Source organism: Notolepis coatsorum (assembly GCF_963971535.1).
Source record: "Notolepis coatsorum genome assembly, chromosome: 7".
In the NCBI taxonomy this organism is placed as follows: domain Eukaryota; kingdom Metazoa; phylum Chordata; class Actinopteri; order Aulopiformes; family Paralepididae; genus Notolepis; species Notolepis coatsorum.
The window spans coordinates 2,555,293-2,569,773 of NC_140171.1; the positions used below are offsets into that span (position 1 = coordinate 2,555,293).

At 44.2% G+C, this 14,481-nt stretch overlaps 1 protein-coding gene across 1 annotated transcript in view; it reads right to left on the reverse strand.

Moving 5' to 3' along the window:
• Window positions 1-6,593: 6,593 nt before the first annotated feature.
• LOC311231560 (apoptosis-associated speck-like protein containing a CARD) overlaps window positions 6,594-14,481 on the reverse strand; it is a 28,270-nt gene continuing 20,382 nt past the window's right edge. The window contains exons 5-7 of the mRNA XM_084318183.1: window positions 12,802-12,835; window positions 12,691-12,723; window positions 6,594-6,958 (exon numbers count right to left, since the gene is read on the reverse strand). Of these exons, the coding sequence (XP_084174309.1) occupies window positions 6,780-6,958; window positions 12,691-12,723; window positions 12,802-12,835 (246 nt within the window). The 3' untranslated portion in view covers window positions 6,594-6,779. The remainder of the gene's footprint in view (window positions 6,959-12,690; window positions 12,724-12,801; window positions 12,836-14,481) is intronic.

Sequence of the window (14,481 nt, forward strand, 5' to 3'; positions counted from 1 at the left end):
TTTGCAGGGGCCAGTTTCGAATTGCAGTCTCCCGTAGGTGTTTTTTTAGAGTGTTTTTGAAAGTGGGTAGTGATTCACATTCCTTTACAGCTTTGGGTAGGGCGTTCCACATTGATGTGGCATAATTGCGAAATGTGTTTAGTCCCTTGTTTGAGCCGAATCTGGGTTTAACATGATTTGTGGAGCTCCCTCTGATGTTGTGATCGTAGTATTCACTGACCTTTGGGAAGTATTTTGACATGTACATGGGTACCTTGGTCGTGTAGTGTATCTTGTAGACCAGGCCCATTGCAAGTTGCTGTACTCTGTCGTCTACTCTAAGCCATCCTAGGTTGTCAAAGTGGGCAGGGGTGAGGTGGGTTCTAGGAGTAAGGTCAAGCAGTAGTCTGACCAGTTTGTTTTGAGATGTTTGTAATTTTGTTTTTAGCGCCTTTGAGGTGCTTTGGTACCATGAGGTGCAAGCATAGTCGTAGTACCCTTGAATGAGTGCTCCTGCCAGAGTCTTCAGGGTATTCTTGTTTACCAGTGAGGAGATCCGGTACAAGAATCGAGTTCGTTGTATATACAAAAAGTAAAGCCACAAGGTGGCATATGGTCTCTCTCTCTCTCTCTCTCTCTCTCTCTCTCTCTCTCTCTCTCTCAGCTTAGCATAAGCTGTCTGAAAAGGTTAGGGTCTTGGTCGTGAATGATGGTTTCAAACTTTGAACAGGCTTCTCTTCCCTTTCGTCGCACCTCATCAATGGTGTACCGTGCTTTGGACGCCCTGCCTCTCGTGTCCATGGCTGCCTCCATTTCACCATCGTTTATGACCCCCTGTCTCAGAAGTTCACCCAACAACGTGTCCAAAAGATCGTCAGACGCTCTACATTTACATTTACATTTAGTCATTTAGCTGACGCTTTTATCCAAAGCGACTTACAAGTTCTGTACGACAAGCCATCAGGAAGGGCACAACTCTATCAGCTGAGCAACAATGTTCATCAAAGTGTTGAGTGCTACAGTGTAGGTTAGTTTATTAGGACAAGTGCATGACAGTACGGTTAGTTAGGGTTAGATTTTTTTTTTTTTTTTTTTTTTTTTTTTTTTAATTCAGATAATGGTTGAAGAAGTGCGTCTTTAGTCGACGGCGAAAGATTGGACGTGATTCGGCTGTCCTAACTGGGGTGGGTAGTTCATTCCACCATTGTGGGGCAAGGACTGAGAATAGGCGACTTCTCTTTGATGACCCTCCCGGAGCTTGGATAGGAGTAGGTCTGAGGCGGCCAGAAGATGCAGAGCGTAGGGGTCTTGAGGGTGTGTAGTTAGAGACCATTGACCGGAGGTAGGCGGGAGCGGTTCCCTTTGCCGCACGGTATGCTAGGTCGAGGGCCTTGAAGCGGATTCGTGCAGCAATGGGGAGCCAGTGCAGGTCCCTAAGAAGTGGGGTGACATGGGCCGACTTCGGTAGGTTTGAGATCAGGCGGGCCGCTGCGTTCTGAATGAGTTGAAGAGGCTTAGTGGCAGTGGCCGGGAGGCCAGCGAGCAGTGCATTGCAGTAGTCGAGGCGGGAGATGACTGTTGATTGGACGAGGAGTTGGGTGGCTTCTTTTGTCAGGAAGGGGCGTATCCTTCTGACGTTGCTCAGGAGGAATCGGCAGGTTCTGGTCGTCGCTGCGATGTGAGCAGAGAAGTTCAACTGGTCGTCGAGGACAACACCAAGGTTCTTGGCGGTCGGGGACGCAGTCACAGCTGCATTCTCGACTGTGATTGAAAGGTCGGTTAGGGGGGAGGATTTGGCCGGCAGGTGGAGCAATTCTGTTTTGCTTAGGTTCAGTTTGAGGTGGTTGGACGTCATCCAGGCTGAGATGTCGGACAGACAGGCCGAGATCCGCACAGAGACGTGGATATCTGAGGGAGGGAAGGAGAGGAAGAGTTGAGTATCGTCGGCATAACAATGGTAGGAGAAGCCATGAGACGTGATAATGTTACCCAGTGATTTAGTGTAGAGGGAGAAGAGAAGGGGTCCTAAAACCGAGCCCTGGGGGACACCCGTCCGCAGGGGGCGGGTGGCCGACAGGGTCCCTCTCCATGACACTTGGTAGGAGCGGTCATTGAGGTATGATGACAGCCATGTCAGCGCAGAGCCAGCCACTCCCATTCCTGCGAGGGCCGCAAGGAGGATCTGGTGGTTGACTGTGTCGAAGGCTGCAGATAGATCTAGGAGAATCAGGACAGAGGAGAGGCCTTTCGCTTTTGCTAAGTGAAGTGCCTCTGTGACCGCAATGAGGGCTGTCTCTGTGGAGTGACCAGTCCTGAAGCCTGACTGATTAGGGTCTAGGAGGTCATTCTGTAAGAGATAAGTAGTAAGTTGGTTGGATACAGCACGTTCAAGTGTTTTAGAAAGGAAGGAGAGAAGAGAGACAGGACGGTAGTTGCCTATGACAGTAGGGTTCAGGGTTGGTTTTTTTATGAGCGGCGTGACTCTGGCTTGTTTTAGGGAGGTGGGGACCACCCCCGAGTTGAGTGAGGAGTTGATGGTTGCAGTTAGGAATGGGAGGATGTCTGGTGCTATGGTCTGGAGGAGTGGGGAGGGTAGCTGGTCCAGCTGGCAAGTAGTCGGACGGTTTGACGTTACCAGTGTCAGGGTCTCTGCTTCTGTAATGGGAGAGAAAGATGACAGAGTGAAGGATGAGGTTCTCGATTCAGCATTTGGAATGGGTGGGGGTTGGGAGAAGGAGCTGCGGATGTTCTCCACTTTTTCCTCAAAGAAGATCGCAAAGTCTTCGGCAGAGAAAGATGAGGGAGGGGGGGGTGGGGGGGGAGTGAGGAGGGAGGACATGGTAGCATGCAGTTTGCGAAGATTCTTGGCAGAGGCCTCGATCCTATGGTGGAAGAAAGAAGCTTTGGCATTAGTGATGGTTTTGGAGAATGTTAACAAGAGGTTGTGATATGTGTCGATGTCAGCAGTGAGGCGTGACTTTCTATACTTCCTTTCAGCTGCTCTCAGGACCTGTCTTTGTTCTCTCACTGGATCTGTCAGCCATGGACTGGGTGGGGAACGGCGGGCAGGTTTCTCAACGAGGGGACAGAGCTTGTCGAAGGAGGTTGCCAGGGCTGAAAGGAGGGTGGAGGTTGCCATCTCTGTGGAGAGAGCAGAGAAGGTGTCACTCAAAGGTAGAGCGGATAGTATGTCAGAGGAGAGGGTGGAGGGGGATAGGGAGGGCAGGTTGCGTCTGAGTGAGACTGTTTGAGTTGGGGTGGAGACCTTTCGGTTAAGCATGAGAGCTCTCTTGATAAATTGTGTTCGACCTGAGAGCAGCCTTTCCTCCACTTGGGACGGCACCTGGGTTCCACTTGGACCGGGACCTACATCATGATCTGGAAGATAAGACGTTTATTAAGTAACCAGTTAGACAAAGACTTTTATTAAGTAACCAGTTAGACAAAGACGTTTATTAAGTAACCAGTTAGACAAAGACGTTTATTAAGTAACCAGTTAGACAAAGACTTTTATTAAGTAACCAGTTAGACAAAGACGTTTATTAAGTAACCAGTTAGACAAAGACGTTTATTAAGTAACCAGTTAGACAAAGACGTTTATTAAGTAACCAGTTAGACAAAGACTTTTATTAAGTAACCAGTTAGACAAAGACGTTTATTAAGTAACCAGTTAGACAAAGACGTTTATTAAGTAACCAGTTAGACAAAGACGTTTATTAAGTAACCAGATTCAGATTATTTTATTGTCACAGCTTTTTTAACCTTTCACTACCACACTACATAAGGTTAACCCTTTAACTACCACACTACACAAGGTTAACCCTTTCACTACCACACTACACAAGGTTAACCCTTTCACTACCACACCACAAAGGGCTAACCCCTTCACTACCACACTACAGAAGGTTAACCCTTTCACTACCACACCACAAAGGGCTAACCCCTTCACTACCACACTACACAAGGTTAACCCTTTCACTACCACACCACAAAGGGCTAACCCCTTCACTACCACACTACAGAAGGTTAACCCTTTCACTACCACAAAGGTTAACCCTTTCACTACCACACTACAGAAGGTTAACCCTTTCACTACCACACTACAAAGGGTTAACACATTCACTACAAAAGGTTAACCCTTTCACTACCACACTACAGAAGGTTGACCCTTTCACGACCACACTACAGGTTAACCACCTGTGCTGTGGTAGTGAAAGGGTTAAAAGTACATATATAAAAAAAAAAAACGTGAGATGCTTGTCTTTCCTGGCTCCTCAACCGTAGTAGTTTTGTAGACAATACACAACGATCTATACAATAATACAGGGTAAAAAAACAATGGATAAAATATATATAAAAAATAAAGATATTCTACAGTGTAAGTACTGTAGCAGCAGTACGTGTAATAAGTGTGCTTGTGGTGTCTAAGTCACTTAACCCTTTCACTGCCACAATACAGGTTAACCCTTTACTATCACACTACCGAGGGTTAACCTTCTGTAGTGTGGCAGTGAAAGGGTTAACCGGCTGTTGTGTGGCAGTGAAAGGGTTAACCTTCTGTGTATTGTCGCAGTGAAAGGGTTAACCGTTTGGCAGTGCGGCAGTGAAAAGGTTACAGTGCTTTTGTGTGTGTAGCTCATGTGATAATTCAGAGTCTATCCGTCAGTAGTCTGTTTGCCCGGTGGAAGTAGCTGCTCAGTGTTCTGTTGGACCTGAGACTGTAGTAGCTGCTCAGTGTTCTGTTGGACCTGAGACTGTAGTAGCTGCTCAGTGTTCTGTTGGACCTGAGACTGTAGTAGCTGCTCAGTGTTCTGTTGGACCCGAGACTGTAGTAGCTGCTCAGTGTTCTGTTGGACCTAAGACTGTAGTAGCTGCTCAGTGTTCTCTTGGATGTGGACCTGAGACTGTAGTAGCTGTTCAGTGTTCTCTTGGATGTGGACCTGAGACTGTAGTAGCTGCTCAGTGTTCTCTTGGATGTGGACCTGAGACTGTAGTAGCTGTTCAGTGTTCTCTTGGACGTGGACCTGAGACTGTAGTAGCTGTTCAGTGTTCTCTTGGATGTGGACCTGAGACTGTAGTAGCTGTTCAGTGTTCTCTTGGACGTGGACCTGAGACTGTAGTAGCTGCTCAGTGTTCTCTTGGATGATGTGGACCTGAGACTGTAGTAGCTGCTCAGTGTTCTCTTGGACGTGGACCTGAGACTGTAGTAGCTGCTCAGTGTTCTGTTGGAGGTGGACCTGAATTGCAGCCTCCCGTAGGTGCTCTTTAAGAGCGGTTTTGAATGTGGGTAGGGCGTTCCACATTGATGTGGCATAATTGCGAAACGTGTTTAGTCCCTTGTTTGAGCCGAATCTGGGTTTAACATGATTTGTTGAGCTTCCTCTGGTGTAGTGGTTGTGGTATTCACTGACCTTTGGGAAGTATTTTGACATGTACATAGTACAGGGTAGTATAAAATTGCCAACGCATCACTGTTACATCACTCCCTGCAATTGAGACTATTCATCACAAGCTGTGTCTGAGGAAAGCATGCAGCATTGGCAAGGATCCCAATCACTGTTTGCCCTCCTACCCTCTGGGAGGCGCTGTAGAAATCCCTCTTCCAAGTCAAGCAGGCTCATGAACTTCTTCCCCTCAGCTGTCATCTCTCTGAACTCTGTACCATGATGACAGCCCCATCCCCATACCGTATAAACTCTGAACTCCATTGCCTATACTCTAGGCTCTGTTGCACACTGTATGAACTCTGAACTCTGTTGCCTATACTCGATTTATACCGATCTACTGCCTTCACTGTCTACAACTGCCTTAATCTTAACTACCTACCTCTAACTATAGACTACCAATATAACTCAATAATACTATATATATATTTACTGTATATTTATCCACACCTGTCTCAATATACCTGCATATATTCCTGTTTACATATCTGTATATACTAAATCTGTATATCCTTTACCTACTCTTACTAGTTATACCACTGGTAGGCCTGTCCCCGACTAAGGATTTCTATAGTCGACTATGATAGGCCAAAATGTGCAGATAGTCGACTGGCATTCGACTGAGAGGTTGGCAGTCGACTACGGCTCCTTTCGATCGATGAGTCGACTATTCGACTAGTCGAAGGTCAGCCCTAACCACTGGCCAGTATGGCTACTACCATAGTGTATTTATACTTGAATCATTGTACATAATAATACTGTAACACTGTACATGCATCAGATTAGCACCATTACTCAGTAGTACTCATTTATATATATTCCAGTTTAATCACTTGTACATTGTATAGTTATTGCTCTCTGGTTAGATGCCAACTTCTTTTCGTTGTACTGTACTTGTGCTGTATGATGGCAATACATTTCAATCTAATCTAATATAGTTTTGCTGTTTTTCTTTTGCCCCCCATTGACTTCAATCAATCAAGTATAGATACTGTGTTTGGATTCTCTGTGTCACAAACAAATACGATTTTATTTTTAAAAGTTTAATAAGTAAAAGGTTTGATTTGAAATAGATGAGAGGAAAGTACGTAAGAACTGCTCAAAACAGATAAAGGCGAGATGTGCATGATAAACGGCCAAAATCTGTATGATGTGATAGGAAAAAAGTATTACATTATAATACATCTGAGATTTTTTTTTTTTAAGTTATATTCTCTAACAATTTGCCAACACTTCAAGTTCAAGTTTCAAGTTTCTTTAATAGTTGTCATACAGAAGTACAGAATACTTTTGTACAAAATGCTTCTTACTGTTGCGCTCCAGAGACTGTGCATGACAAGATAAGTTACATTTGCATCAATGATTTGGCTGGTGTCCTGCTGCAGAAGTGAAGTTAACCGGTCCATGAAAAGTGTTGCCAGTCATGTGATGAGCAGCGACGACTGCACCAGTCTGAGCAGAGATTGAGGGAGGAGCAGGAGGACGAGGAGCAGAGGAGGAGCCGGCGTCTCCTCCTCCCACGGCTGCCTGTCCACCTGGAGGGGAAGGGACAGAAACGGGGCATCAGACACGGAGAAACAGAGCCGGCTCAGGCTGAGGTTAGACTAGTGTATTCCTGGCGTTTTTTTATACGTTTTTGACGACGTATCATGTCCTATCTACACAGAAACGCGTTTTTTGGCGTTTTTTTGTGGATACGGCTGAAACGCAAAATTGTGTTTGCGTTTGGAGATACGCAAAAAAAACGAGTCGACAACAGCGTGTAGTCAGCACGCTAGCCGTTGTTGCGAAAACGCCCATGCGCAGTAGATACCATCTGCGTGCCCTTCCGGTGACAACAGTGTGTGTGTGTGTGTGTGTTTGGGACAGAGCTCCGTGTCCCAATAGCTTCAGCTACCATGTGTTGTCAAGTTATTGTTATAAGGACCCCAGTCCAAGCTACAACAGTCTGCATTCCCTTAACAATTGTTTGTATTGAGCCGTATTGTATTGTACCCATATGCAATATGTTAAATAAAGTTTACATCCATTCATTCTGCTAGCATTACCGATAGCATGAGCAGCTGGCTAACGTGAGCTATCAGGATTCAGACCCTGTTAGCTCAGAGTTCCTCTTTCAACTTAACAAGCATTAAACAAAATGGCCCAGTCATCTATTCACCTTTGTTTAATACACACAGCGTTGTCTCTAATGTTATCTAACTACTGATAGCTCGCGATATCATCAGTTTCGTGCTGGCTAAGTAGCGTGAGCTAACGTTAGCTTCTAGCCACAATGCTATAGTTATAATGGCATACTCCATTGACGTTAGCATGCAGCTAACAATGCTACCGATCGTTTTTAGACTAAACTATCTGCTCTTGGTGGTCACTTGTGTTGATGTTAGTTTTGTTTCATCAACAAATGACAGGCAGAACACACAGTGAATGTATCCGTTTTGTTTATTGCACTTTTATTAGGCTTTGCTGAAAAAAGAATTGCTGCATTGAGTGAGCAAGCAAGATGGTGGCGCGGCATAGGCGCCTGCCTTATTGACATTTCTTTCCTGGAGCTTCCACCAGGAAGTGTATTGGCACATTCGTTCTGATTGGTTGAAATTGCCTTCATGTTTGCCACCTACTGCCACCTACTGCTTTGGCAGTGTACTACATCAGTGTGCTTGGCTGACAAAAACGAAAAAAAAACGAAAGTGTGACTCAGGCGCACGACGTCGCGGCGATACGCATAAGAAAACAATACGAAGATGATACGAAAGGTGTAACCTCTGCCTCAGACTCACATCATTTTATTGTCACAGCTTTTTTAACGCTTTCACTACCACACCACAAAGGGCTAACGCTAACCCTTTCACTACCGCACTACAGAAGGTTAACCCTTTCACTACCACAAAGGGCTAACCCTTTCACTACCACACTACAGAACGGTAACCCTTTCACTACCACACTACAAAGGGTTAACCCCTTCACTACAAAATGTTAACCCTTTCACTACAGAAGGTTGACCCTTTCACTACTACACTACAAAGGGTTAACCCCTTTACTACAAAATGTTAACCCTTCCACTACCACACTACAGAAGGTTAACCCTTTCACTACCACACTACAGGTTAAACACCTGCGCTGTGGTAGTGAAAGGGTTAAATGTACATATATTCAGAAAAACGTGAGATGCTTGTTTTTCCTGGCTCCTCAACCGTAGTAGTTTTGTAGACAACAATACACAACGATCTATACAAACTATACAATAATATGGGTATTTAAAGACTATTCTACCGTGTAAGTAGCAGCAGTGTGTGCGTGTAATCAGTGCTGTCTGGGAGAAATGCGAGGCCCTGTGCGAGATTTAAACGCGAGCCCCCCCCCCCCCCCCCTAAAAGGTAAAAAAATAAAAATAATAATATAATAAAAAAATTAAATGATAAATAGTTTTTTTGTGCATACAGTCAACGTATTCTTAAATAATAGCTGTTCTGAAGGGCCAGATTAACACTGAGAATCTACGTTTATTATTTTGTATAACTTGTATATTGTTTATATATATAAGCTATATACCTTTAAGCTTCCGTTTGAATCATAGTATTATTCGCTCGCCGCATTGGGCACCGCCCTTGACATTGGAGGCGCCAGCAGACGCGCCCCTCAGACAAGTTCAAAGACGTGTCCGGGCAAGTTCAGACATGCCCTTAGCAGGCGCATTGATTCCGGACAAGTAATTCGGTTGCGCTCTAGAAATCACTCTGAGTATATATATTGTAGAAGGCGCAAGCAGCCGTGGGAAGTGAAAGCAGAGAAACGAGAAGTAACCTAACCTAACAGCAGAACGAGTGAACATGTGAGCAGTGGAAGTAATGAGTCGGCAGTAGCAGAACAGGAGAAGCAGCCGAGCGAGATTGTAATACGTTCGGTACCGTTGTACACAGACCCACCCGCGGTGTATCGTTACGGATAGCTAGTAGCTACTTAGATACGACCATAATATTGTAGAACCATTATTGGCGCAGTATAGTGACTTGTGTAAGCGAAGTAACGTGGAGAAGCGCATAGTTAAGACCATCAGCGTTTGGATCTAACTACTCCCTGAAGACCATCATCGGGCTAGCTTCTAGTACAAACGAAGCTAGCTAGCTACCATCCCTGCCATCGGGCTTTGGATTAAGAGCTATTAACCCTGCCATCGGGCACTTGGATTACAAGGACTGGATCCGTACGAGACCCCCTTTTCTTCAGTGACCACAGGAGTATCCGACTATTCTTCAATTCCTCTGGAGCTTACAACTCCATGGGGGAAATCATCGTCTCCAGCTATCCCCCTCGCTTTGCCCTGTATCGCCTTCTCTCACTCCATGCAGAGCTCCGGTCGAGTATTCTTAACCTAGGAATTATTCATTCCCCTTGACTTTGATACTCTGACATTCTACTATCATTCTACTATTAAAGAGCAACGTAATAATTCAGTTGTATATTGATATTACTATTAAAATACTGTAAACTTGATATCCTTGTCCCTGTGCCGTCAATTGAGTGTCTGCCATATTTACCTAACTGTACTGTCTGGCAAGTAATAATATTTAGTAGTGGTTTAATCTAAACAATCTTTAATACAGTCCGGGTTTTGTAGCCCCTCAGCTACAATAGCGCTGCACGAGGCTGGGCATACAGTCAACGTATTCTTAAATAATAGCGCTGCCCGAGGCTGGGCATATGATACATGATTCTTTATTTTTTTTGGACCTTGTGGTGTTTTTGTTTTGTTCTTGATTTGATGTTTCTTCTTGACTTGTTTGGGGAGGACGTGTACGGCCCATGGGGACATCGACGTGTGTTGTCGGGCCTTATCGGGCGAGAGCAAGAGCGAGAGCAAGAGAGAGAGAGCGAGAGCAAGAGAGAGAGCGCGAGAGAGAGCAAGAGAGAGAGAGCGAAAGAGAGCAAGAGCGTGAGAGAGAGAGAGAGAGAGAGAGAGAGAGAGAGAGAGAGAGAGAGAGAGAGAGAGAGAGAGAGAGAGAGAGAGAGAGAGAGAGAGATAAGCATGTAAGCAAAACTAGATTTTAGGTCTGTGATGGAAAATGATTGTTAACACTTTGATCGCCATGGGTTAAATTCATAATTTACCATCCCTCGCCAGCTCTATTTGTCTATGGAGAAGTTCCCCTTCTTTGCAGGGCTATAACTTTTTAAATTCTATTGCTACATTGCCATTATTATGGCCCATTCAATGTCCTATATGTATTGTTCAGGGTGTAGCAACGTTAAACTTTTTCATTCACATATTCATACTAAAATATGGTCTAAAGTATAAGTATGTTTTTATCGTTTTCTGCAGCTTTCTTCAGAACGTGATTTATAGCCCTAAATGCATTATATTGATGATGAAATACAGTTTGGTAGCGATCGGCGCGAGATGAAAAATTTCAACTGGACGTACTTCTAGAATGATCTACGTATGATCTGATGATGACCGGATGGGCGGGGGATCGTTTATAATTCCGTGGGCAACATTAGATGATTCATCCAGAGTGGGTCATATGTTCATCATAGCAGTTTATATTGAACACGTTAGAATATAACGCTGAATCTTACCGTATGTTCCTCGCGCCGTTGGACGATCAGCGTGGAGTAGACCGTTTTCGATTATGGGATGTAGAAATGCCCGATCCATTTCCAGGTTGTATAATAGTATATACGTCCAAATAACGTTGTTTATTGAGTTAGGGCGAGCGATCTATTATCCAGTGTTTCAAGATGGAGTCGCGGGAGCTATAGAGAGTGGCCGGACCACATTTGCATGAGTACTACTGGTTCAAAGGTTAATATCCGGTTGGCAATCTGCCGATCGGCCACCAGATGGCGCTCTTGAACCGCTAGAGAGTTGAGAGGAGATCACACTTGTGTCTCAGGGCCCCGGAAAGGAAATATGATTTCGATGACAGATTTTTGAAATATTGACATCAAAGACGAGTTAAGGCGTCCTCGGCGGAATGAGCATGGCGGGGAATGACGAGTCCGGCGTTTTCGGCGGTTAAAGTGTTAACATTCTATTTATTTTTATTTAAAAAAAAAATTAATTTATATTTTTTTTTGCGAGGCCCCCCTTCTTTCTCGCAAGGCCCTGTGCGACCGCACTGCTCGCACGCCCCTAGCGGTGGCCCTGCGTGTAATAAGTGTGCTTGTGTAAGTCACTGGAGGTGCTTTTGTGTGTGTCTGCTCATGTGATAATTCAGAGTCTATCCGTCAGTAGTCTGTTCGCCCGGTGGAAGTAGCTGCTCAGTGTTCAGTTGGACGTGGACCTGAGACTGCGGTAGCTCTACATTCTGACAGCCATCACCGATACAGAGCGTCTGGTCAGTAACATGGGTCTCCCAGTCCCTCAGCTCTGCAGTAAACAGCCATCACTGATACAGAGCGTCTGGTCAGTAACATGGGTCTCCCAGTCCCTCAGCTCTGCAGCAAACAGAACATACATTTCCTGGTATCTCGTTCTCACTTTATCCAATCAGGAAAGAGAGCTCCACACTGCAAAGATGGTCCGACAATTTGGCTTGGCAAGATTTATTGAATGTAAAAATATCTAGGGTTCTCCCTCCTGATTGGATAAAGTGAGAACAAGATTCCAGAAAATGTATTTTGTGTTTAGTGCAGAGTGGAGGGACTGGGAGACCCATGTTACTGACCAGACACTCTATATCAGTGATGGCTGTTTACTGCAGAGCGGAGGGACTGAGAGACCCATGTTACTGACCAGACACTCTATATCAGTGATGTCTGTTTACTGCAGAGCGGAGGGACTGGGAGACCCATGTTACTGACCAGACACTCTATATCAGTGATGGCTGTTTACTGCAGAGTGGAGGGACTGGGAGACCCATGTTACTGACCAGACACTCTATATCAGTGATGGCTGTTTACTGCAGAGCGGAGGGACTGGGAGACCCATGTTACTGACCAGACACTCTATATCAGTGATGGCTGTTTACTGCAGAGCGGAGGGACTGGGAGACCCATGTTACTGACCAAGACACTCTATATCAGTGATTGCTGTTTACTGCAGAGCGGAGGGACTGGGAGACCCATGTTACTGACCAGACACTCTGTATCAGTGATGTGTTTACTGCAGAGTGGAGGGACTGGGAGACCCATGTTACTGACCAGACACTCCATATATCAGTGATGGCTGTTGGAATGTAGAGCTGCTTAACACTTATTTTAACAAAAGATTACTTAACTGATAATTCTGATAACTGTGATCATTCCATTCAAGGAGTGAATTTACCTGGCAGGTCAACATCTCGACTCCAAACAGCACAGCCATCACGTGGATCCCTTATCGTCAATCCAACCTCCCTTGCGTTTGGATCCGTTTTTACTTCAAATGTCGGAACGTAATTTGGTCCATAATTCAGACGAAACTGCCCACTCTGAGAACAGATGACAAAGTAATTGTAATAGATCAAAAGCAATAAAACATTTATATACCGGTAATTCATATTCCTTTAATTGTGCACTAATGATTTTCGATTGTTTAGAATGAGGACCGCATAGACACAGCCGTTGCGATTGAGTCTACACAGTCCTCACATGCTCATGAACTTCTTCCCCTCAGCTGTCATCTCTCTGAACTCTGTACCATGATGACAGCCATAGATATCTATAGAACACTAGATAGCTTAAGGCGGAGTCACCAGCGTCACTGAACCGCCGCCATCTTGCTCCAGTCAGCCTTGAGTGAGAGTGAGTGAGCTGCACAGACAAAAATACTCATAACTCGCTGAAATATTGACGGATTTACAAACGGGTTGGTTTGCTATAAACATCAAAGATGTAGTTATGATACTGCATACTTATGAAAAAAAAAATTAAGATGTTTTTTTTTTTACAAACCGCTTGAATCATAGCCACGTTAATAATGCTTGTAATAAACCAAACCGTTTGTAAATCCGTCAATATTTCAGCGAGTTATGAGTATTTTTGTCTGTGCAGCTCACTCACTCTCTCAAGGCTGACTGGAGCAAGATGGCGGCGGTTCAGTGACGTCGCTCTCCATTGGCCGGCAGCGCGGGCAAGCTATCTAGTGTTCTATATATATCTATGATGACAGCCCCATCCCCATACCGTATAAACTCTGAACTCCATTGCCTATACTCTAGGCTCTGTCTGTTGCACACTGTATGAACTCTGAACTCTGTTGCCTATACTCAATTTAGACCGATCTACTGCCTTCACTGTCTACAACTGCCTTAATCTTAACTACCTACCTCTAACTATAGACTAAATTAGACTAATATAACTCAATAATACTGTATATATATTTACTGTATATTTATCCACATTTATCAAATATACCTGCATATATTCCTGTTATCTGTATATACTCTGTATATCCTTTACCTACTCTTACTAGTTCTGTTATACCACTGGTAGGCCTGTCCCCGACTAAGGATTTCTATAGTCGACTATGATAGGTCAAAATGTGCAGATAGCCGACTGGCATTCGACTGAGAGGTTGGCTCCTTTCGATCGATTAGTCGACCATTCGACTAGTCGAGGTCAGCCCTAACCACTGGCCAGTATGGCTACTACCATAGTGTATTTATACTTGAATCATTGTACATAATAATACTGTAACACTGTACATGCATCAGATTAGCACTATTACTCAGTAGTACTCATTTATATATATTCCAGTTTAATCACTTGTACATTGTATAATATTGCTCTCTGCAGTTAGATGCCAACTTCTTTTCGTTGTACTGTACTTGTGCTGTATGATGGCAATACATTTAAATCTAATCTAATATAGTTTTGCTGTTTTTCTTTTGCCCCCCATTGACTTCAATTAATCAAGTATAGATACTGTGTTTGGATTCTCTGTGTCACACAAACTAATACGTTTTTTTTTTTTTTTTTTTTTACGTTTAATAAGTAAAGGGTTTTATTTGAAATAGATGAGAGGAAAGTACGTAAGAACTGCTCAAAACAGATAAAGACGAGATGTGCATGATAAACGGCCAAAATCTGTATCATATGTGTAGAAAAAAAGTATTACATTATAATAAATCTGAGA